We start from the raw sequence: 26,200 nt of genomic DNA on the forward strand, positions 1-26,200 counted from the left end.
CCCCTCAGCATTTACCCACGCTCCCCCTATTCAGATGTTGCTAGGCAAGCCACTCAATATGCAAGTCAATTGGAGCACTGGAAAATGGGAAGTAGAATGGGATGTCCAGTTATCACCCAAGACCAGAATTTGTGGGAAGGTGGTTATATAAAGTTGTGACTCTCCTCTGATTTTTATTTCAGCTTGTAAAATGCTAGTCTGTGGTTCATTTCAGCAAGAGTTTTTGGACAATCATTTTCACAGTTGATTAAAGGGCCAAGGTTGTTTCTCCCCAGTGAAAGAGATTAGTCCTTGTGCAAGTTGTTACAAGGTTACTTACTCATGCAAATAGACAATGAGCCCAGTAATTGTCCCCTGTTCCCTGTCCGTGTTAGCATGGATCACCACCAGTATGGAAATAGTCATGTCACTGACCAGGCCTTTCATTTCAGAAGTCAGAGGGAGGAGTGATAAAGGTCAAACCTGATACTGCAGGTTTTCTTGCAAGATGATAATTACACATGTGCATAGAGAACTCTGCATTCCTATGTAATTGCCATGTGAAGAATTCTGATCACAGTTACATTATTATCCTCCAAAATCACATATACGTAACATGCAGTACACAATTTCAGGGAGTTAGTGAGGTTCTTAAACTTATCCATTAGCCCTCAGGACTCTGTAGACCCTATGGTTAAAGCCCTTCTTTAAGAAGACATGCTTACACAGATAAGGTTATGTATTAAGTCAACAAATGGGTCAGTCTCTGAGCTTTGTTTGTACAAAGAATCAAAATAAAATGAGATATGGCTTTACACAAAGCTTTCAATCCAGCAGTTTAGTCAACATTTTCTAACTACATACATTACATACATATACAGAAATGCACCTATATTAGGTGAATCATTAGAATAGGTTTCCTTTTTATGGTTTTAATGCACTGGGCAGCAGTTTTAATGTACCAGGTGCATAGGATGCCTGAATGCATGCACATTCATACACACACACGATAGTCAAACAGTAAAATCTTTGTCTCTGGGATGAGGACCTGTCAGTTTGTCCTCAGTTAAATGCAGGGGCCAATAACAAATGCCACATCCAATAAACATGTTCAAAATTTTCCAATAATAATTCCTGTGATTGATGGTAATTGAGGTTGCTCTCCCCCGCCTGCCTCCCAAGGCAGAGAGGTAATGCAAGGAAGAATAACATCCTTGTCACAGTGTAAACTACAAGACATCCAGATCCCAGAGCACAGTGGCAGAAATGTCTATGGTAGTCATAGACTGTCGCAGAGCAAGGAAAAAAAAAAAAAAAGCTCTTTCCAGAGCTTACCTGCCCTCAGCTATGGAGCTCTGGAGACTTCAGGTGAAGTAGAAATCAATTATAAAGTGTAATCTAGGGAAATGTGAAATGAGACTAAAACTGAACTTTGAATAACTTTGTAAACCACCCTATGGGGATGAGCCAAATAAGCTATTGAGGGCTTGTTCCTGTGTCAAAATAACAGAATTCCTGAATCCATTAAAATCAGAAAGCAATCAAAAAAAAAAAATCAGAAAGCAATCACTTATCCAAAGTCAAAATATCGTATTATTTTGGCACATACTCTACAAGATGTATAAACAATGGGTTCCACAGACTTAAATTTTGTCCTGAATACTACTGAAGGGATAGAAATACAAGAAGGATCTCAATCAAAAAATAGAGAAGTGACATACAGACATTAGAATTCCTGGAGCAACTGACCAGCCTGGAACCTGGGTTTAATAAATACAGTCTCCACTACATATGCTAATACCTTACTACTCTGATCTCTCTGTGCTCTTTCCTTCTCTCCTCTTCCTCTCTGTTTCTTTGCCCTGGAGTCCTGGTTACCAAGTACCTTGAGAAAAAGGAAGAGGGAGAGGAAGGAAGAGAGAGAGAGAAAAAGATAAAGAGAGGGACTGGATATGATACTGAAAAAATCTCTTTTTTTAATACCCAGTCAGGTCAGGCATTATGCCTAGATCCTTTATTTCAATTGGTAGGTAATTTTTTTTTTTTGTTTTGTTTTGACAGGGATAACTTTTCAAATTAAATCCCTTTATTGAATTTTCACTCTTGGGTAGTTTCTGAAGATGCTGCCTTTGCAAAAAAGTAAAATAAAATAAATAAAATTAGAACTGAATCTATTTCATGCCATGTGAAAGCTGAGCCCGAGATGACAGTTTGGCATTATCAACCTTCATGGCTGCAGGGAGCATAGGAATAATGTTGGGTGAAAGAAAACGTGCACATCAAGGAAAGTGACGGCCTTATTGTTTTCAGGATATGGGGTTATGTGCATTAGATGCCACAAGCCAGAAGTGGTATTATCCCCAAAAGCTTGAAAATGAAAACAATCTGGGATGTTACCAATTCCATCCGGAGCTTCCTAAACAAGAGGTGCAGTCATGGGAGACAGACCCTAAAGCTCTTTCATTAGTTTTTCATTGTAGGACTTTGTTACTTTAAATGTGTTCCGCTGACCAGCAGCCTGGGCTTCGTCTGGGAACTTATTAGGAATGCAGACTCTTGAGCCCCTGTTGAATCAGAATCCACATTTTAACAAGATCCCTCGTTGGGCCATATTATGTTCAGATTTGAGGTGCAATGCCCTAAAATTTTCCAACTTAGTAAGTGACTTGGTCACCCTGACAATTGGTCAACTATGTATTCACTCACTCAACTAATATTTACTAAGCCCCATCTACATGTTGACAATGTGGCATGTGCTGGAGACGTGATATTGACTGAAGATGCACACAGCCCCTCCTATCCTAGAACCCAGAGGCCAATTCATTGTAATTAATCACTATGGATGGTTCAGACGTAAACATCCATTTCTACTTTTTTAGCTTTTTATTTTGAAATAATTTTAGGCTCACATAAAAGTTGCAAAAACTAGTATAGAGAGTTGCCCTGTACCCTTCTCTTGGCTTCCCCCAAAGATAACATCCAGTATAACCACAGAATGAAAGCAAATAAAATATGAAATTTGTTTAGAATGGGAGTTCAAGAAAGACTCTCCTAAGAAATGGATGCCTTCTCTGGTTCTGATATTATTCTATGGTTTTTTTGAAACTATATCTGTTAAAATAAGGAAACCGGAAAAACAAATCAAAACAAAACAGCGGCAAAAACATAATCATAACAATAACTACAAAAACACTTCAGAAATAAGAAACGGGGGCATTTCCTCATTACCTGGAAAGGAAAACACCTTGGCTGGATGAGAGATGTTGGAAATTGTTAAGACAACTCTGGATTACTAAGGACTTGAACTATTGCTGCTATGTTTCCCTAGACACAGACTCAGCTCATGGCAGATTGGGAAAACTAGTATTACTATGAACATCATGGAGAAGACGAATTACTTACGACCATCTACAGTTCTGGCCTCGAGATGCACAAGATCTGGTTCCTTATTTGACCCCATCACAGACCTAAAAAAAAAAAAGGAGAAACAGGAAAAGGAAGACCAACATTAATGACTTCATATGTTCCTCAGAGAAACTCAGTGGAGCCCAGGGACTACTGAGGTTCACAGGATTTAAACACCACAATCCTTGGAATATATCTGCTGTATTTATTTATATAGCCTGACAGTAAAATTTCCACTTCAAATAAAAGCTATAATGAAATCTTTATTTGATGAAGGCCAGGCTTAACTCTGACGAGGATATTGCGTGTTATTAGCTCCGACCTGCAAATAAGTCCTACACATGGCCTGGATGTCCTCCTGTGACAATCTCACTAACAACATGTTAGACTTTCAAGACACACCAGGCAAATTCCAGGCAGGCTACTTTAGCTGGGTTGCTTGAAAAGTGATTTCCATAGCAAACTGATCTAATTAATTTTTTCATTTGAAATTAGCAGAACTAGGTCCCCCTATCCTACACACTATGAACATATCATGTGACCCCACCTGATGCAGGGGCCAGTATGGCACAGAGGGACCACGCTCTGTATCGCTGAACCAGTGTGAGAGGAAAATGCAAATGCACCACACTTCACGGTAGGTGCTTGAAACCGTATGTGTAAGTAAAATAAAATAAAAGCAAAATAAAAGTCTATTTAAAATGCCTTGGAGGCACCTATTATCTAGCATAATCTTTTAGTAAGCCTTATTAAGTAGAAAATAATTATTCTGTTACCTGAGCTATAATGGATAGTCAAATGTTGAATGAAAGAAGGAAGGAAATGAACGGAGGGAGGGAGTATATAATGGTCTGTAAGCTCTTTGAAATAAGTAAGTTAATCATTGTCCTAAGGGCATTCCCAGAACTCTTCTTATTTGAACTCATTTTCTGAGCTCAAAGAGTCTGAGGCATAGCTAGCTTAGTCTCTCTTCATCTTAAGAAGTCTCCTAAAGGCCCAATTATCACTGTCAGTAACTTTTCTCTGATTGATACATGGCCTGAAATTCAGAGTCTATGCTCAAAACACTAAACCCTGCTTTCTTCTCTCCAACAGCCGAAAAGTCCTAATAAGGGTTTGATAATTTTCCCCAAAGAGCCAGGAGACACACACTGGGACACTCCACATCCTTGGAATCTGAATGCGGGCAGTCTAATAGAAACAGAAACCATCACTTCAGTTGCTGGTCCAGGGAGGGTGGCTCTCCATTTCTCACACTGAAGCCCCGACTGGATCCACAGGCGACCTCTTCTGACGAGGCCACAGTCAGGAGATTAAGAAAAAAAACCAAGCTCCTTAAAAGCCTTCCAGCTAGAAATCTCAGCGGCTAACTGGTTTTTGTAAATTATTAGTGGGTAGTTCCATGCTGTTCACCTCCCACCATGCCGGCTACCCTGAGTTTCTTCCTTGAAATGACTAGTACCTGTGATTCCCAGAAGGCTGGCATCGCAGAAACACAATGGTAAAAACTAGCATGCAGACCTGTCTGCTTGGCTCATGGTGAGTGTCAGTGCGAGATGAAATAAGTACCCTGCATCCAGTTGCATCTTTCCATGTGCTCATGGCCCCAAATCAATAAGAGCAGTTGTCTCTTAAGATCTTTTGTTATTTCTAAAAGAATTAACAAGATTGATAAACCCCTGGCCAGACTTATCAAAAAGAAAAGAGAGGGCGCCTGGGTGGATCAGATGGTTAAGCATCTGCCTTCGGCTCAGGTTATGATCCCAGGGTCCTGGATCGAGTCCCGCATCGGGCTCCCTGCTAGGTGGGGAGCCTGCTTCTCCCTCTGCCTCTGCCTCTCTCTCTCTCTCTCTCTGACTCTCATGAATAAATAAATAAAACCTTAAAAAAAAAAAAAAGAAAAGAGAAATGACCCAAATCAACAAAATCACAAATGAAAGAGGAGAGATCACAACCAACACCAAAGAAATACAAACAATTCTAAGAACATATTATGAGCAACTCTATGCCAGCAAATTAGATAACCTGGAAGAAATGGAGGCATTCCTAGAGATGTATCAACTACCAAAACTGAACCAGGAAGAAATAGAAAACCTGAACAGACCTATAACCACTAAGGAAATTGAAGCAGTCATCAAAAATCTCCCAAAAAACAAAAGCCCAGGGCCAGATGGCTTCCCAGGGGAATTCTACCAAACATTTCAAGAAGAATTAATACTTATTCTTCTGAAACTGTTCCAAAAAATAGAAATGGAAGGAAAACTTCCAAACTCGTTTTATGAGGCCCCCATTACCTTGATCCCCAAACCAGACAAAGACCCCATCAAAAAGGAGAATTACAGACCAATATCCTTGATGAACATGGATGCAAAAATTCTCACCAAAATACTAGCCAGTAGGATCCAACAGTACATTAAAAGGATTATTCACCATGACCAAGTGGGATTGATCCCTGGGCTGCAAAGTTGGTTCAACATCCACAAATCAATCAATGTGATACAATACATAAATAAAGGAAAGAACAAGAACCATATGATCCTCTCAATAGATGCAGAAAAAGCATTTGACAAAGTACAGCATCCTTTCTTGAGCAAAACTCTTCAGAGTATAGGCATAGAGGGTACATATCTCAATATCATAAAAGCCATCTATGAAAAACCTACAGCGAATATCATTCTCAATGGGGAAAAACTGAGAGCTTTCCCCCTAAGGTCAGGAACGCGGCAGGGATGTCCACTATCACCACTGCTGTTCAACCTAGTATTAAAAGTCCTAGCCACAGCACTCAGACAACAAAAAGAAATCAAAGGCATCTAAATCGGCAAAGAAGAAGTCAAACTCTCACTCTTTGCAGATGATATGATACTTTATGTGGAAAACCCAAAAGACTCCACCCCAAAACTGCTAGAACTCATACAGGAATTCAGTCAAGTGGCAGGATATAAAATTGATGAACAGGAATCAGTGGCATTCCTATACATGAACAACAAGACAGAAGAAAGAGAAATTAAGGAGTTGATCCCATTTACAATTGCACCCAAAATCATAAGATACCTAGGAATAAATCTAACCAAAGAGACAAAGGATCTGTACTCAGAAAACTATAAAATACTCATGAAAGAAATTGAGGAAGACACAAAGAAATGGAAAAACGTTCCATGCTCATGGATTGGAAGAACAAATATTGTGAAGATGTCAATGCTACCTAGAGCAATCTACACATTCAATGCAATCCCCATCAAAATACCATCGACATTTTTCAAAGAAGTGGAACAAATAATCCTAAAATTTGTATGGAATCAGAAAAGACCCGAATAGCCAGAGGAATGTTGAAAAAGAAAAGCAAAGCTGGCGGCATCACAATTCCGGATTTCCAGCTCTATTACAAAGCTGTCGTCACCAAGACAGTATGGTACTGGCACAAAAACAGACACATAGATCAATGGAACAGAATCGAGAGCTCAGAAATGGACCCTCAACTCTATGGTCAACTCATCTTTGACAAAGCAGGAAAGAATGTCCAATGGAAAAAAGACAGTCTCTTCAACAAATGGTGTTGGGCAAATTGGACAGCCACATATAGAAGAATGAAACTGGACCATTTCCTTACACCACACACAAAAATAGACTCAAAACGGTTGAAAGACCTCAATGTGAGATGGGAGTCCATTAAAATCCTAAAGGACAACACAGGCAGAAACCTCTTTGACCTCAGCCACAGCAACTTCTTCCTAGAAACATTGCCAAAGGCAAGGGAAGCAAGGGCAAAAATGAACTATTGGGACCTCATCAAGATAAAAAGCTTTTGTACAGCAAAAGAAACAGTCAACAAAACCAAAAGACAACCGACAGAATGGGAGAAGATATTTGCAAATGACATATCAGATAAAGGGCTCATATCCAAAATCTATAAAGAACTTCTTAAACTCAACACCCAAAGAACAAATGATCCAATCAAGAAATGGGCAGAAGACATGAACAGACATTTTTCCAAAGAAGACATCCAAATGGCCAACAGACACATGAAAAAGTGCTCAACATCGCTTGGCATCAAGGAAATCCAAATCAAACCCTCAATGAGATATCACCTCACACCAGTCAGAATGGCTAAAATTAACAAGTCAGGAAATGACAGATGTTGGCGGGGATGCGGAGAAAGGGGAACCCTCATACACTGTTGGTGGGAATGCAAGCTGGTGTAACCACTCTGGAAAACAGTATGGAGGTTCCTCAAACAGTTGAAAATAGAGTTACCATACGATCCAGCAATTGCTCTACTGGATATTTATCCCAAAGATACAAATGTAGGGATCCGAAGGGGTACATGTACCCCGATGTTTATAGCAGCAATGTCCACAATAGCCAAACTGTGGAAAGAGCCAAGATGTCCATTGACAGATGAATGGATAAAGAAGAAGTGCTATATATATACAATGGAATATTATGCAGCCATCAAAAGGAATGGGATCTTGCCATTTCCAACGACGTGGATGGAACTGGAGAGCGTTATGCTGAGCGAAATAAGTCAATCAGAGAAAGACATGTATCATATGACCTCACTGATATGAGGAATTCTTAATCTCAGGAAACAAACAGAGGGTTGCTGGAGTGGTGGGGGGTGGGAGGGATGGGGTGACTGGGTGATAGACACTGGGGAGGGTATGTGCTATGGTGAGCACTGTGAATTGTGCAATACTGTTGAATCACAGATCCAAACCTCTGAAACAAATAATGCAATATATGTTAAGAAAGAAAAAAGAAGAAGAAGAAGATAGCAGGAGGGGAAGAATGAAGGGGGGGAATTGGAGGGGGAGATGAACCATGAGAGACGATGTACTCTGGAAAATGAACTGAGGATTCTAGAGGGGAGGGGGTGGGGGCATGGGTTGGCCTGGTGATGGGTATTAAAGAGGGCACGTTCTGCATGGAGCACTGGGTGTTATACGGAAACAATGAATCATGGAACACTACATCAAAACTAATGATGTAATGTATGGTGATTAACATAACATAATAAAAAAAGGATTAAAAAAAGATCTTTTGTTATTTCTAAAGGCAGGAGCTATTGTTTCAAGTGATGTTTCCACCCTTATCGATTCACAAAAAGACATGGGAACAAAACAGAGTCCCTTGCTTCTCTAGACTCTACTGTGGCTAACCAGCTCCCCTTACACTGCCTAAAATTTTTTGCCCCCATCTGGAGTAAAACAATTTTAACAACAAACTAAAACTTTAAAGTCAAACCACAATGTTTCCAACAACTTTTATTGGCGGTTAGGCTCACCCCTTTTCCTGGTAGTCTGGGAGTACCTCTAGATCTGCAGTCACAGATCATAAAGAATTATCACTGCTTTTATTTTGTGGCACTGGTAAGGGGCGCCTGGGTGGCTCAGTCATTAAGCGTCTGCCTTCGGCTCAGGTTATGATCCCAGGGTCCTGGGATCGAGCCCCACATTGGGCTCCCTGCTCCACGGGAAGCCTGCTTCTCCCACTCCCCCTGCTTGTGTTCCCTCTCTCGCTGTGTCTCTGTCAAATAAATAAATAAATAAAACATTAAAAAAAAAAAAAAGACCAGTTACTGTGCTTTGCTTACTAATGATGACAATAATGTTAACAGGTGGTTGCCAGGGGTTGGCAGGAGGAAAAAACAGGGACAGGATGGTAAAAGGATACAAACTTTCAGTTATAAGATGAATAAGGTACAAGGTGATGAGTATAGTTGATTAATAATGTATTGTAAACTGAAATTTGTTAATAGAACTTAAGTGTTCTCACAAAAAAAGAAAGAAAGAAAGAAGAAAAGAAAAAAGGTAAACATAGGAGATGATGGATCTGTTAACTTGGTTGTGGAAATCCTTTTACACTGTATATGTTTCTGAAACCATTAACATTGTATACTTTAAATATATTATAATTTTATTCGTCAACTATACCTCAATAAGGCTCAAAAATAAAAATAGCATAAACATAAAATTCAATCCAAATGTTCCCTTGATGATCTTCTTTTCAGAGTGAGACCTCAAGAATGGCTTCATGTATCTCTGTCCATCATGATAGTATATCTGACTTTTGGTATTTAGCACAAAAGGTTGGACACCCTTGCTTTATGCTTCCAGATTACCCTGTATGTATGTATCCCCGTCACGGTTCATAATGGTTTGCTGGATCTCTCTGCATAAATGCCTCTTTTACTTCATGGAGCTCCCATAAGGCAGGTGCTCTGTTTTTTATCACCAAATTCTCCGTGCTTACCAGAGCACAGAGAAGAATGTTTCCCCTGTAAACATATAGACAACATTTTTACACTGGTCAGTATCTACTATAATATCTGATATATTGGGTTGTTCAATTCTGGGACTCAGAGGAACCTCTCTGTATTATGAGATGAAAAATTTTGATCCAGGATCTTTTAATTATACAAAAAGGCAACAGGTGGCGGTATCTAATTTATCTTTATATTGCCTGTATGCCTATTTGAGAAAATGAATTCCCTTCTTGAACTAAATTTTACAGAAGGGCAGGGAAGTCTTCATGCCTTAGCATGTACTGTGTCTCTGTCTGGAATTCCCTCTTACCCTTATTCTGCCTTCTTAACTCTTTTATTTTAGCATTTTTTTTTTCCATTTCGTGGGCAATAATTCAACAATCCTATACAATTCTCAGTGCTCATCAGGATAAATGTATGCTTCATCCTCTTTATCTATTTCACCCATCCTACCACCTACCTCCCCTCTAGCAAACACCACTTTGTTCTCTGCATTTGAGTGGTTTTTGTTTGTTTGTCTCTTTTTTCTTTGTTGATTTGTTTTATTTTTTTAAATTCTACAGATAAGTGAACTCATATGGTATTTGCCTTTCTCTGACTGACCTATTTCATTTAGCATTATACACTCTAGATCCACCCATGCTGTTGTAAATGGCAAGACTTCAGTTCTTTTCTTTTTTTATGGCTGAGTAAAATTCCATAGTATATATGTACCACATATTTATCCATTCATCTATCAATGGTCGCTTGGGCTGCTTCCATATCTTGGCTAGTATAAATAATGCTGCTAAATTTCACAACTATTAGAATGGCTAAAAAAAAAAAACCACACAAGAAATACCAAGTGTTGGCAAGGATGTGGAAAAAAAGAAATCTTGTGCACTGTTCGTGGGAAGGCAGACTGGTGCAGCCACTGCGGAAAACAGAATGAAGATTCCTCGAATATTAAAAAATAGAGTTACCATATGATCCAGTATTCTACTGATGGGTATTTACCCCAAGAAAAAGAAAACAGTAATTCTAAAAGATATATGTTCCCCATGCCTTCTTAACTCTTACAGTCTGTGCACTCTTAAAGTCTCGGCAGCAGATATATGAAGTTGAAAATAGATTTTCCAGTGAAGATGTCACTTAGACTAAATTGGTTACTCCTTCTGAGACTTCTAGAATCATGCACATACTTGTGCATAGCATAAACTAGGCCATGTTTCAATTGGTAACTTATCTGTCTACTCCTCTTATTGACCAATAAGCTCAAATCTTTCTGTATTTCCATGCCATGCATTTCCATGCATGATAAGTACAACTACTCAATAAATGTTTACTGAATGCTTTTGGAAAAAGGAGAAGTATACAACCAACATGCAAGCATTTATCAATGTATTTGTATATGTGAAATCTGGCGAGTTACTTCACATCTCTGTGCTTTTATTATTGTTTAAATCAATAAAATGAGGCTAAAATAAGTTTTCCTAGAATATATATCTTAAAGCACTTATCAGAGTCCTTGTACGTAGCAAGGGTTCAGAAATGCAGCCGATTTCTTTCCTCTCTTTTTTTTCCCTTTCTCATTTTAGGAGAGAGGTGGGGAATGTAAATACCCATCTGAAAATTAAAGCTAATGTTGGTAATAAAAGCTTCTTGAGATTTCATGGGTACCCCATTAGCCAAAATGATTTATCAACATGATTTATCATCATAACTCAAAAGATAAAAAAAAAGAATCAACAGCCCAGAGATCAACTGTATGAATAAATAAAATCACTTTTTTTATTCAGTGAAACATTCCAAGCCCCTAATATGTAATAAGAATAAAGGCTGTCCTTAAGAGCTTTAGAGCTAAAGAGGAGCTCTACAGTTCCCCATGTAACAAGAGTGCTCATATTCAAGGTGCTACTTGAACACATAGAAGGAATGACCTTTCACTTGCAGATAGAAACCTGTGGGAGAAGGAAGGCCCAGGAATCCTTTAGGGTAAATGAATTCAATCTTCAAGGATACGCAATAACATGATCAATGGACAGAAGGGGTGGAAGAATATTCTATTTAGAGATAAATAGCAAGTAAAGAGGCCGCAGGTCAGAGAGAGGATGCCCAGACAGGTGTATACTAGCAAGTCAGTAGATCTAATGTTTTCAGGATAGAGCAGTAGAAAATAAAATAAAAAGTTAGGCAGGGGTCCAATCATGAAGCACCCTGTGCATCATGCTAAGGTTTTTTTATTTGATCCTAAAAGCCATGAAATGCTACTGAAGTACATTAAGTGTGCGAAGCTATAAATAGCTAAAAAGAAGAACTTCTGTCCCCATCTATGTGTGAGCCTCCCTGTGCACAGAAAGTAGACGGTGAAGGCCCTCAGGCTAGGCTAGATCCAGTTGTGTTGTTGAAGACAAGACAAAGCCAGCATCACTCATCCTTGTTTTCAGTATCTTAAACTGGTGTTCACATATAGCAGCCATTTCTGAACAAAATCCGAGGATAACTGGAGTCAAGAATGCAAATAAAACAATCACACCCTGATATAGCGCACCATGATATGAGCCGTGCAGAGTCAGCCTTCTGAAATGTGATCAGCCAAATGCAGCCTTTGTAGACATTTTCTACAGAGGAACTCAGAAATGTCACTAGTTCATCATTCTCCTGGCATTTCGTCAGAGTTTATACCAGTTTAATACAGTGCCACATAGATGGTGCAGAGCCACAAAATGTCCTGACAGAGATAACCTCAGAGCAAGTATTAAAAAATAAATACCGTGCCAGGATAGCATCTGTTTATTCAGATTCAGAATGGCAGCTAATGGCATACGGAGGAAAGAACAGGGATCTGCAGAGTAAAAGGGGCTGGTGAGTTGGACACACCTGTCTTCTTTTTTTTAGAAGGAGCATCATGTTCCCACAGGCTCTCTCCATAAACAAAGCCCCTAGAAGCAAGTGGTTCTATCTGTTCGAGAAGAAGCAAAAGCTGGCTGGTACCAGTGGCTGGCTCCCTTGATTTCCTCTTCTGTAGCCAAGGGTTCCCCTCTCCCCTGGCCTCACAGCTAGGCTGTCAAGACACAGGTCATCAGGAGAGTCCTGGCTAATGCAGCAACTTTTATTCTAGAACAAAGCAGCTTATTCAGAGGTCTCATCTCCTGTCCATCTGGGGAAAATGGGCTGGGGAAAAAAAAAAAGCTGCTTCAAGGTGTCATTTTAGCCTCTGTCTTAGTCCTAAGAAACATGCTTGCTTGATTTCTTCTGGCTTCCACAATGTCACACTGGTTTCCCAGAGCCAAAGATAGCCACTACAAATAACAAATAAATAGAAAGACAGACAAAAAACAAAAAGATGCTTAGTTTCTCTCATATAATGGCTTTACTTCTAAAACCATGGATTCACTTCCCATTTTCTTCTTATTTCCCCACTGTTTGGGCCCCTCTCCTTGCCTTCGTTGTTTCCTGCATACAAGTTTGAGGGGATCTAGAGGCACCAGGGAAGATGACCAGATCACCAGCCCAGTCCTCAAACAGAAATCATTGTGCCAATGAGATAAGAGAAATATACTTAAAATGATCAAACAGTTTGGGATTGAGGTAAAGGGGTGGCTCGAAATATTTTTTTTAATAAGGCTTCTTTTTATCTTTTTAAACTGTAGTGCTATCATACACAATGCATTTTTAGCAACTCGTTAATTTTACTCTAATCCATCTTGGAGACTGTTCCATGCCAGGACATAAAATTAATGGGATAGATCTCTAACTACTATATTGCAATTTATTAAATTAAAATACCCAATTTGTCTATCGTCTATTGATTGACCCAAAGCAAAAATGTATAATAAATGAAAAAAAAAAAACCCACTGGAAATACAAAGAGAAAATTCATAATAGTAGCCATCTCTGAGAGGTTTTGGAATTGGGGGTGACAAAGAGATTATTACCCTTGTCAGTAATTTAAAATTTTTTGCAATGTATTTATGCATTACTCTTATAATTAATATTAATAAACTTGTACTATTATGAACAAGAAAGTTTCTTCAGTCTGGAAAACAGTCTGGGAGGAGACATATAATCAATGTGTGCAAGTCGCAAAGGGGTAGTGGGAAAGAATGAGCATGGTATGGAGAGGAGATCTGGAATATGTCAAACCTCAGACTCCTGGCAACTCTGCCACCATCTTACTATAAGTGCTTGGAAAGCTAACGCTGTGGAACAGCTGTGGCAGCAAGAGACAATGCTAAGGACCGCAGGAGGTGTGTGTTTGTGTTTATCTTAAATTCGGAGTGAGAGGAGGAAGGTGTGGACCGACGTCTGGCTTGGGACTAAAGGGGCCAGGGTAAAAGAAGACAAGGAGAGGACAGAACCTCACCACTTACCCCTTTCTTTCCCTTTCTGTTAAGGACAAAGAGCTTCAGATTAGAGGGTAGTATGTTAAAGGATTGAAACCTGAGCATTTTGCTGCTGGAGAAAATTTGGCCCAGAGAAATTATATTCTATAAGAGAATTCCAAAAATAGCAATCTCCAAAGTTTTGGTTTGAACATACCAAGCAGGGAAAATGAAAATGAGCACATGCCAGTATATGATGACTTATTGGTTGTAAGCTGAGGAAACGTACTAGGGTGTTTATGCTTTAACTTTAGAAAATATACACAAAATAGAAAGTAAAATAGCAAAAAAAAAAAAAAAAAAACAACAGGAATTGTAGTATCTTCTGCCTACATCTCAATGAATCATCTTGTACACACCTGGGGTGCTGCTGCAGGTACCTCCCCACGGAGACTATTGATCTAAACTGTGGATCCTTGGGTTATCCTTAATATTTAACACCCAGAAGGGCAGACAGCTGATCCTCAATTAAGTTTTTTAATGAATGAATGAATGAATAAATTCAACAAATATTTATTGAATACAGACAATATGCCAGGGGCAATTCTAAGGTGCTGAGGATTTAGGAGTGAATTAAACAGAAGATAATCCCTGCACTTTATGAAGCTTCCATTTCCATACAGAAGACAGGGAAGGTATAAATAAATGTAAATATATATCAGGTGGTGATAACAACATTTACTAAAAGTTATGTAGAAAAAAATATATACAAACTATAAGAAGCTTTAACTACCTCAAAAACACTACGTCATATGGTGTTAATCAAAGGCTGGTGTTCATCTATTAAGTGTAGGATTGATATCATACAGGGCTTGCAGGGCTGTGCTCTTGTTGGCATCCTGCTCATCAACTCAACAACGTGGATAAGAATGCCTATTGTGGGCCTACAAAATTCACACATGACACAAATTGAGGAAAAATAATAACAAGATAACAAAGGTGGTGGTAGCTCTGAAAGCAAGTCACTTGCCTAAGGGCATACAGCTAATAAATGATATAATCAGATCAGAATTTAGGCTCTCTAATTTTTCTACAGCTCCATGTATCACCTGTAAAAAGGATATTAATGATAAGACCTAATAAAAACGTTGTGGAGAGTAAAAGGAAGAGTAGGTGCAACATCACTATTGTCAACAGTAGGAATTAAGGGGTCCTTTAGAGATGAAAAGTCTGTTAAAGATTAACTAGTCCAAACACCACATGTCACAGTTAAGGAAATCAAGGCTTCAAGAGAGCAAATACCTTGTCCAAGTTCATATCACTCAGAGAGCATCAAGGTTGGAACTACTAACCCAGGTTCTTGACTCACTCCAATGATCCTTCTCATGAAAAAAAATTCATTTTCTTTTTATTCCTTAGTGTCTCAGCAAAGACAGTATTGACTCAAAAGATAATGTATGTGTCTTACACCAAAAAGGTCAGGAGAAATGATGGGAAACTTCAATTTGACATCCTACAAGGGTCATGTGCTTCTATGGCTTAAATGTTTGTGTATCCCCAAAATTCATATGCTGAAACCTAATTTCTAAGGAGATAGGATTAGGAGGTGAGGTCTTAGGGAGGCGATGAGTGCCCATGTAGAAGAGGCCAGAGATGGCCCCCTTGCTCAGTGCAGCATGTGAGAACACAGTAAGAAGGTAACAAACCACATGCAACCCAGAACAGGGCCTTCATCAGACCCCCATCCCACTGGCACCCCGATCTCGGACTGCAGGCCCCCTAAACTGTTAGAAAGAAACTTCTGTGGTTTATAAGACATCCAGTGTGTGGTATTTTGTTATAGCAACCCCGACTGACGGAAACATGTGTGGTGGGCATTAGGGTAGCATGCGCCCGGGCATATTTGGGAGGGTGTCCTGTTTTGGGAGTCTGGAAATAGCCTGGAACTAAGTTTAGTTTAGATCCTCAAATATCAGAGCGTGTAAGTGTGAAGGTAAAAAATGACTAATAAATTTTGACCCTTGTGAGAAACACAGTGTTAGTCTCCACACTGGACTACCAGGTCCCCGGCCCTCACCTAAGGCTGGTTTAACCATCCTCGAAGAGCTCTGCTCTGCTTTTTGAACCTGTTATGAAACAACGACATTCTCTTGTTTTGTTGCTGGGTATTGATACTGTGGAAAAAACACCCCAAGAGGCCATAGCTCACAAGCCCCCCAGTGGAGAAGGGAAAGTGACCCAGTCAGTAAAGCCTGGAGAGGAGCAAGTACAGAGAAGGAGAGGTTAGATAAGGAAGAAATCAGATTCACCCTCACAGCAGGAGTACAAATTCCTGCGGTGTCAAACAGCAGTTACTCTCCTCAGTACTCTGCTTATTCACAAAGAATTTCTGGAGTGCTGAGTACAAGGTGTCAAGGGATTTGGAACTGGGCAAATTCAGTGATGATATCCTGTGAAAATACTTTGAAGGCCATGCTAGTGTGCCTTTGAACTCGTACTAACTGCTTGGCCAAGGAAATACTGTGATGATGGAAAATGTAAAACATACCTTCTAATTTTTTTTAAATTAATACTCCAGTATGGATGCAAATTCTTAAGTTCTCACCGAAAAGATCTTATGGTGACAGAAAGAGAAGAGAGGGAGACAGGGAGGGGAAGTTAGAAGGAGGGGAAGGAGAGGAGGAGAAGGGAGAGGCCATGGAAGAGGAGATGGGGAAGAGCAGACAAAGAAGAAGAAAAAGAGGGGTAGATGAAAGGGTAGAGATGTGAGGAGGACGACCAGAGGGAAAGGAGAAAAGAGATGCCCTGCTAGGGGACTATGCTGCAGGTCCCATTCCTGTTCATCTCCCACCACCACCCACCCCGAATTCCGAATTCTGCCAGCTGGAAAATAGGCTTGACTGCTCTATTATTCTTATAATTGGCATCATTTATTGAAATAACACTGCTTTTAGAAATCCAATTGTAGGGGCGCCTGGCTGGCTCAGTCATTAAGCGTCTGCCTTCGGCTCAGGTCAGGATCCCAGGGTGCTGGGATCAAGCCCCCTCACCGGGCTCCCTGATAAGTAGGGAGCCGGCTTCTCCCGCCCCCTCTGCTGCTCCCCCTGCTTGTGCTCTCTCTCAAATAAATAAAATCTTAAAAAAAAAAAAAAGAAATCTAATTGTAAAAATAATACGTGTTCATTTAAAATACAATGGAAAGCGGACTGAAGTATAAAAAGGAAAATAAAACATTCACACGGTCCTTCCATCTGGAAACAATCACCTTTAACATTTTGTCATCGATCCTTCAGAGTATTTTTCTGTTTCTGTAGGCATTCCTTTTTTAAAAAACAACTTTTGCATCATACCATTAACAGAGCATAACGTACTATAATGCTGGAATGCACTGTTTTGCCAGATGTACAATATTCTGTAATTTTCTTAACTGACAAGCTGACCACAGACTATCGGTAGTGTCTACACATAATACTGCACTGATTATCTTTGCAGGTAAATATTTGCATGTCTCTCTTATCTCTCAGTTTTTCAACAGCCAGAATTATTAAAAGAGGGCATTTCACTAACACAAAGAGAATGAGCATTTGTTTAAGACTCCTGATAAACTGTCCAACTGTCCTCCAGAAAGTTTATATAAATTATGCTAAGAAGAACAGATGAGTGTCCATTTCCCAAGCCCTCACTTAGGCTAAGTATTATCTTCTCAAAAAAACTATCCCTTTGGCAGATTAATAAATGGCATATCCTTTTTTAATTTTTAAACAAAGATTTTATTTACTTATTTGAGAGAGAGAGCACAAGTTGGGGAGGGAGGAGCAGACTCCCCGCTGAGCAGGGAGCCCGATGCGGGGTTCTATCCCATGACCTGAGCTGAAGAAGGTTGCTTAACTGACTGAGCCACCCAGGCGTGCCTTTTTAATTTTTATATCCTTTTTGTTTTAATTTTTATTTCCTATTTGTGAGATTCAACATTTTTACGTTGTCTCTCTTTTTTTCTTGTATAGAATGCCTGTTCAGGATCATGGGACTTTTATCCATACAGATGTTTTTATGCAAGTTTTCATTTATAAGAGGGATTAAACTGTTGAGGATATTTACCCACTTCTTGTGCTGTCTTTTTCACATATTTTTAGTTGGTTCGTTTGGAACCTGAATTGTTTGTTTTGGGAATTAATGATTTTATTTATTTATTTTTTTTTTAAAGTAATCTCTACACCCACCCTGGGGCTCAAACTCACAACCCTGAGATTAAGAGTCATGAGCTCTACTGACCGAGCCAGCCAGGCGCCCGTTTTGGGAATTAAAATCACTGTTGAACAAGAGGTCAGTACCCTTTCATAGAGGTTTGTTTTTGGGTGGGGAACAGCAAACCTTGCTTTTTTCTTTGGTGAGGACAAAGAAGATGGGGAAAGGGAGGAATAGTGTGTGAGTGTGTGTGTGTGTGTAATGGTGAGTACCTCCAAGTCATCCTCCTGATGGTGAAGGTGGTGTGAGATGCCCAACTAAACAAACTGGGGAGAGCCCAGAACTATGGGGTTGGGGGAAGGGGGATATCCTCTCCTCTAGGACCAATAAAGGGACTCCATTACTAGGAAAATCCATTTCCTTCTGAGATCTTCATCTCAGGTCAGACCCTAAAATATTTCTTTAAAAATAATTTTACTAGGCAGACAGATCGTGCCCTTAATTAGCAGGTGGCACCTTAATGGCATACTAACATCTAATAGGAATTATGGGCCCACGAGGTCAGAGTGAGGGCACAGAGGTACCTGAGGTGAAGAAGAGACAACAAACAGAATCCAGAATTGGGCTTACTCACCATCTTTTCTGGTCACGTTGTTGGCTGACCAACTAACCGATGGCATAAATAAATAATTGGTCAAGATGGGCCAGTTATTCCTTACAGAATTTCAATTAATACACATATAGGAAATTATGGAAATAGAAAATTTCCATTAGGACACCACAGAAATCACTGCGACAGGCAAGATCCACTGATGAATATGGAAATTAGTGGGCAAAATGCATAGCCTCAAAGTATCTCTCCCAAAATATTTATTAATTATTGTGGTGCTTTTAACATATGTTCACACAATTTTTGATACTCTTCCTGCCAGGAGTTGGAACTTAATTCTCTTTCCCTTGAGTATGCACTAGACTTAGTAACTCGATTTTTTTTTTTTTAAAGATTTTATTTATTTATTTGAGAGAGAGAGAATGAGAGACAGAGAGCACGAGCGGGAAGAGGGTCAGAGGGAGAAGCAGACCCCCGGCTGAGCAGGGAGCCCGATGCGGGACTCGATCCAGGGACTCCAGGATCATGACCTGAGCTGAAGGCAGTCGCTCAACCAACTGAGCCACCCAGGCGCCCTAGATTTAGTAACTTGATTTAACCAATAGCATATGGAACAGGAAAAACAGTAACTCTGCAATGGACAAACCTGGCCGACCCTACCTTCATCAAGTGGTCAAGGTTAACATCACTGGTAATAAGACATATTGATATCTTGTACTGTTTGATAAGATATCATGAGAAGGGCACATCATTTCTGTGATATTCTTACCAACAACCTATATAACCCTGTAATCATGAGAAAATAGCAGACTAACCCAATTTGAGGGACATTCTAAAAATATCTGAGTAGTATACTTCAAAACTGTCCAGGTCATCAAAGATAATGAACGACTGAGGACCGAAGAGACTAAAAGACAAGACAGATAAGCACCATGTGGGATTCTGGATTGGACCCTGGATCAGAAAAAAAGGGACATTAGTAGAAAACCTGGGGGGATCCAAATAAAATCTCTAGTTTAGTCGACAGCCTTTTACCAATATTAATTTCTTAGTTGTAAATACTGCTCCGTGGTTATAAAACATGTTAACTTACGAGAAGCTGATTGAAGATCATAAGAGAACTCTCTGTCCTCTCTTTGCAACTCTTCTTTCATTGTAAAATTACTTTGAAATAAAAAGTTAGGGAGAAAAAAAACCATTCGCAAATCTCCTAAGGATATACTCAATTATAGCAAAGCTACTATAGATAGGAAAGTGATCTGTTTCTTCTAGTCTTTCTAAATCATTGTCACTACAGGGAAAGGATGGGTCATGCCATTTTATCACATAAAGCAGGTAAGCCACTGTAGCATTTCATTTGCTCTAAGTTTATGATTCACAGATTTCAACAGTCACAAAAAAGAAAGTTATTCTATTTTAAAAATGGTTACACTGGAAAAGCAGTTCTTATTATTGAGATGTTCTTACTCTTCATTTGTTTAGAAGTAGAAAACAATGTGGACAGCCCGGGTTTTTACTAATTCTAGGGCTGCCCTGGTTACTAGGGGAAGGGCCTGATTGCAGCTGACGACAGAAATATGGTGGCCTAGGAACTGGTGAAGTGTGAGGGTGAGTGGGAAGCGGTGGTTGATGAGGCTGTAAGCTGCACTGCTTTGGGTTCCTCTCTCTTAGGCACCCTGTTTTCCTTGGCTACTGAATTACTCGGGAAGGCTAACTGCTCCTAGGAGGCACATTCTAGAAGAGCTAGTTTGTTCCCTGGGTTAGTGATGCAGAAGCTATCCCAGGCACATAAGTATTCTAACAAGTTTCATCTTGTCACAATAGAGTCACAAAATTACTCTGTTCAGCACACGATGATGGCTTTGTAATTCAATTATCGGTAGAATTTATCTTCTGGTATTTATTTGCCTTAAACTTCGGGCACTCATGGAAAACCCTTTACCATAAATTTCATAAATGCTGCAGCAGGTTCTGTCCTCCACCTCAGGGCACATCATGCCATGCCTGTGATAAGCTTGACAGCCTTCTCTAAATTATGGAATTGTTTTGTTTAGAGATGTTGATGTTTTAAGTGCCAGAGCCAAACAATAAAAAACAGTGGGACAGGTCCATCTGCTCTGGTTATTCTCTTTAGAGAAAGAGAGATCCTGACAGACAGATAGACAAAGTTCATTCTCAATCCAAAAGGCTGCTTTCAGCGATTTATCTAGAATTGTGTAGAAGGGATTCCTGCAACTCATAGGAGGTCAGATGTGGTAGCGTCAAAGTTCTCTAAGAATCCTGATAAAATTCTTTTTTTTTTTTTTTTAATTTTTTTTATTCTTATGTTAATCCCCATACATTACATCATTAGTTTTAGATGAAGTGTTCCATGACTCATTGTTTGTGCATAACACCCAGTGCTCCATGCAGAACGTGCCCTCCTCAGTACCCACCACCAGGCTAACCCATCCTCCCCACCCCCCTCCCCTCTAGAACCCTGTTTGTTTTTCAGAGTCCATCGTCTCTCATGGTTCGTCTACCCCTCCGATTTCCCCCGCTTCATTCTTCCCCTCCCGCTACCTTCTTCTTCTTCTTTTTTTTTTTTTTCTTAACATATATTGCATTATTTGTTTCAGAGGTACAGATCTGAGATTCAACAGTCTTGCAAAATTCACAGCGCTTACCAGAGCACATACCCTCCCCAGTGTCTATCACCCAGTCACCCCATCCTTCCCACCCCACCCCCCACTCCAGCAACCCTCAGTTTGTTTCCTGCAATTAAGAATTCCTCATTTCAGTGAGATCATATGATACATGTCTTTCTCTGTTTGACTTATTTCACTCAACATAGTACCCTCCAGTTCCATCCACGTCGTTGCAAATGGCAAGATCTCGTTCCTTTTGATGGCTGCATAATATTCCATTGTATATATATACCAGATCTTCTTTATCCATTCATCTGTTGATGGACATCTTGGCTCTTTCCACAGTTTGGCTATTGTGGACATTGCTGCTATAAACATCGGGGTGCACGTACCCCTTCGGATCCCTACTTTTGTATCTTTGGGGTAAATACCCAGTAGTGCAATTGCTGGATCATAGGGTAGCTCTATTTTCAACTTTTTGAGGAACCTCCATACAGTTTTCCAGAGTGGCTGCACCAGCTTGCATTCCCACCAACAGTGGAGGAGGGTTCCCCTTTCTCCGCATCCCCGCCAACATCTGTCCTTTCCTGACTTGTTAATTTTAGCCATTCTGACTGGTGTGAGGTGGTATCTCATTGAGGTTTTGATTTGGATTTCCCTGATGCCGAGCGATATTGAGCACTTTTTCATGTGTCTGTTGGCCATTTGGATGTCTTCTTTGGAAAAATGTCTGTTCATGTCTTCTGCCCATTTCTTGATTGGATTCTTTGTTCTTTGGGTGTTGAGTTTGATGAGTTCTTTATAGATTTTGGATACTAGCCCTTTATCTGATATGTCATTTGCAAATATCTTCTCCCATTCTGTCGGTTGTCTTTTGGTTTTGTTGACTGTTTCCTTTGCTTTGCAAAAGCTTTTTATCTTGACGAAGTCCCAATAGTTCATTTTTGCCCTTGCCTCCCTTGCCTTTGGCGATGTTTCTAGGAAGAAGTTGCTTCGGCTGAGGTCAAAGAGGTTGCTGCCTGTGTTCTCCTTTAGGATTTTGATGGACTCCTGTCTCACATTGAGGTCTTTCAACCATTTGGAGTCTGTTTTTGTGTGTGGTGTAAGGAATTGGTCCAGTTTCATTGTTCTACATGTGGCTATCCAATTTTCCCAACACCATTTGTTAAAGAGACTGTCTTTGTTCCATTGGACATTCTTTCCTGCTTTGTCAAAGATGAGTTGACCATAGAGTTGAGGGTCCATTTCTGGGGTCTCTATTCTATTCCACTGATCTATGTGTCTGTTTTTGTGCCAGTACCATGCTGTCTTGATGATGACAGCTTTGTAATAGAGCTGGAAGTCCGGAATTGTGATGCCGCCAGCTTTGCTTTTCTTTTACAACATCCCTCTGGCTATGCGGGGTCTTTTCTGATTCCATACAAATTTTAGGATTATTTGTTCCATTGCTTTGAAAAAAGTGGATGGTATTTTGATGGGGGTTGCATTGAATATGTAGATTGCTCTAGGTAGCATTGACATCTTCACAATATTTGTTCTTCCAATCCATGAGCATGGAACGTTTTTCCATTTCTTTGTGTCTTCCTCAATTTCTTTCATGAGTATTTTATAGTTTTCTGAGTACAGATCCTTTGTCTCTTTGGTTAGATTTATTCCTAGGTATCTTATGGTTTTGGGTGCAATTGTAAATGGGATCGACTCCTTAATTTCTCTTTCTTCTGTCTTGTTGTTGGTGTATAGGAATGCCACTGACTTCTGTGCATTGATTTTATATCCTGCCACTTGACTGAATTCCTGTATGAGTTCTAGCAGTTTTGGGGTGGAGTCTTTTGGGTTTTCCACATAAAGTATCATATCATCTGCAAAGAGTGAGAGTTTGACTTCTTCTTTGCCGATTTGGATGCCTTTTATTTCTTTTTGTTGTCTGATTGCTGTGGCTAGGATTTCCAATACTATGTTGAACAGCAGTGGTGATAGTGGACATCCCTGCCGCGTTCCTGACCTGAGGGGGAAAGCTCTCAGTTTTTCCCCATTGAGAATGATATTCGCTGTGGGTTTTTCATAGATGGCTTTTATGATATTGAGGTATGTACCCTCTATCCCTATACTCTGAAGAGTTTTGATCAAGAAAGCATGCTGTACCTTGTCAAAAGCTTTTTCTGCATCTATTGAGAGGATCATATGATTCTTGTTCTTTCTTTTGTTAATGTATTGTATCACATTGATTGATTTGTGGATGTTGAACCAACCTTGCAGCCCAGGGATAAATCCCACTTGGTCGTGGTGAATAATCCTTTTAATGTACTGTTGGATCCTATTGGCTAGTATTTTGGTGAGAATTTTTGCATCCATGTTCATCAGGGATATTGGTCTGTAATTCTCCTTTTTGATGGGGTCTTTGTCTGGTTTTGGGATCAAGGTAATGCTGGCCTCATAAAATGAGTTGGGAAGTTTTCCTTCCATTTCTATTTTTTGGAACAGTTTCAGAAGAATAGGTATTAATTCTTCTTGAAATGTTTGGTAGAATTCCCCTGGGAAGCCATCTGGCCCTGGGCTTTTGTTTTTTGGGAGATTTTTGATGACTGCTTCAATTTCCTTAGTGGTTATAGGTCTGTTCAGGTTTTCTATTTCATCCTGGTTCAGTTTTGGTAGTTGGTACATCTCTAGAAATGCATCCATTTCTTCCAGGTTATTTAATTTGCTGGCATAGAGTTGCTCATAATATGTTCTTATAATTGTTTGTATTTCTTTGGTGTTGGTTGTGATCTCTCCTCTTTCATTCATGATTTTGTTGATTTGGGTCATTTCTCTTCTCTTTTTGATAAGTCTGGCCAGGGGTTTATCAATCTTGTTAATTCTTTCAAAGAACCAGCTCCTAGTTTTGTTGATCTGTTCTACTGTTCTTTTAGTTTCTATTTCATTGATTTCTGCTCTGATCTTGATTATTTCTCTTCTCCTTCTGGGTTTAGGCTTTATTTGCTGTTCTTTCTCCAGCTCCTTTAGGTGTAGGGTTAGGTTGTATACTTGAGACCTTTCTTGCTTCTTGAGAAAGGCTTGTATTGCTATATACTTTCCTCTTAGGACTGCCTTTGCTGCATCCCAAAGATTTTGAATAGTTGTGTTTTCATTTTCATTGGTTTCCATGCATTTTTTAAATTCTTCTTTAATTTCCTGGTTGACCCATTCGTTCTTTAGTAGGATGCTCTTTAGCCTCCATGTATTTGAGTTCTTTCTGACTTTTGTCTTGTGATTGAGCTCTAGTTTCAAAGCATTGTGGTCTGAAAATAGGCAGGGAATGATTCCAATCTTTTGGTACCGGTTGAGACCTGATTTATGACCTAGGATGTGATCTATTCTGGAGAATGTTCCATGGGCACTAGAGAAGAATGTGTATGGAATCCTGATAAAATTCTTAACACATTCATAAACACATCAGGGCTGGCTGGTCATCTACATGGATTCACTAGTCTGGGAGTTGGTTTTAGGATCTTCCTCTGCCTTCTTCTGCCTTTCCTACCTAGTCAAATGAGCCAATTTCTGGGTCTTCTCTACCATTCTGTTTAGAATTTACCATCCCATATCTTATCAGTTACCTACTAAGACAACCTTATCTAATCTTTGATTTGAAAAGTAGGTATCTATGGTTACCTCATTCCCATATTCATTTTCCAATTTTCACATATTCAATAAATATTTATAGAGTACCTATTTTGTCAATTCAAAAATGCTCACTTTTATTTTTTCATTTTAACATTTCTTAAATCAGCTGGTATCTTACAATCATTGAAATGATAAAGTTTAACTGGCAGAGGGTTTTGACAATACACAAAATAAAGGTGTATCTTCATCTGATGGGATTTTAGAGTTGATGGTATACGGTATGTGTCAGGCAGTGTTCTAGATACTTAGCTGTCCTAGTTTCTTTGATCAATTTCTTCTCATCTTTGTCCTAACAAGAGACAATTCCCTTTCCCTAGAAATCATTCCCCAGGAACACCCCCTCATCATAATTTAATATGAATGTATATTGTGTGTCTATCTTCTTTTTCCTTCTCCTCCTCCCACTTCTCAGTGTTTTAACATGAGATGTGTTAACAGTGGCTGACCTTACATCTCAGGGTTTTGGTGACAGACTATAAAAAAAGGGGAAGCATGACTCAACTAGAAGAGGAATACCACCTGAAAACCATGTGACATGCAAATTTTTCTCATCTTTTTGGGGAGGCATTTATCATGTTTTAAGTTGTATGAGGGACAATCCCATCATTGTAGGTTGAAGCATAATTGTGTTTTTGTTTGTATTTAGAGATTATATATGGTATCACAAGATGTACCAGGTACCAAGTTTTCAAGGGGTAGACTGCAGTGATTTTGTACTGGATCAGCCTGGCCAACCTACAACTATCTTTCCCAGAGTCTCCATATAGTTTCAGATTAGAACTGACCAAAAGGAAATACACGTGAGATGTGGAAGGTAAGAGGGGAGTAGCAGTCAGTTCACTCTGAAGGCTTCAAGGGTTCAAGGTAGAGACAGTGACAAAGTGCTGGCAGGTCCCAGTCTGTCCTTGCTCTTCCCTTCCCAATTTCCTGCCTGACCACTCTCCCAGACTGCTAGCCCTGTGCCCTTGGGCCTCAAGCCCAAGGTGTGAGGCTGCAAACTCCCAGAGGGGGTCCCAACTACAGTCCCGCCTCAGCAGCTGCAAACCCCTTGAGGGCAGGGGCTGTGTTTCCAGTATGTTCACAGCCAGGAATTAGAGCTAAAAATTACTCACTAAATTAATATAAATTAAATGAACTGAGTAACAAGGGCTTTTAGGTAATCTAG

General features: G+C 39.7%; 1 protein-coding gene across 4 annotated transcripts in view; it reads right to left on the bottom strand.

Annotated features, from left to right (window-relative positions):
- The window catches only part of SORCS1 (sortilin related VPS10 domain containing receptor 1), a 510,277-nt gene that overhangs the window by 135,048 nt on the left and 349,029 nt on the right, over positions 1–26,200 (bottom strand). For all 4 annotated transcript variants that reach the window (XM_021699529.1, XM_021699531.1, XM_021699532.1 and 1 more), the window contains exon 6: positions 3,382–3,446. In XM_021699529.1, coding sequence (XP_021555204.1) covers positions 3,382–3,446 — 65 coding nt within the window. The remainder of the gene's footprint in view (positions 1–3,381; positions 3,447–26,200) is intronic.

The sequence above is a fragment of the Neomonachus schauinslandi genome, chromosome 6 (assembly GCF_002201575.2).
Source record: "Neomonachus schauinslandi chromosome 6, ASM220157v2, whole genome shotgun sequence".
In the NCBI taxonomy this organism is placed as follows: Eukaryota; Metazoa; Chordata; class Mammalia; order Carnivora; family Phocidae; genus Neomonachus; species Neomonachus schauinslandi.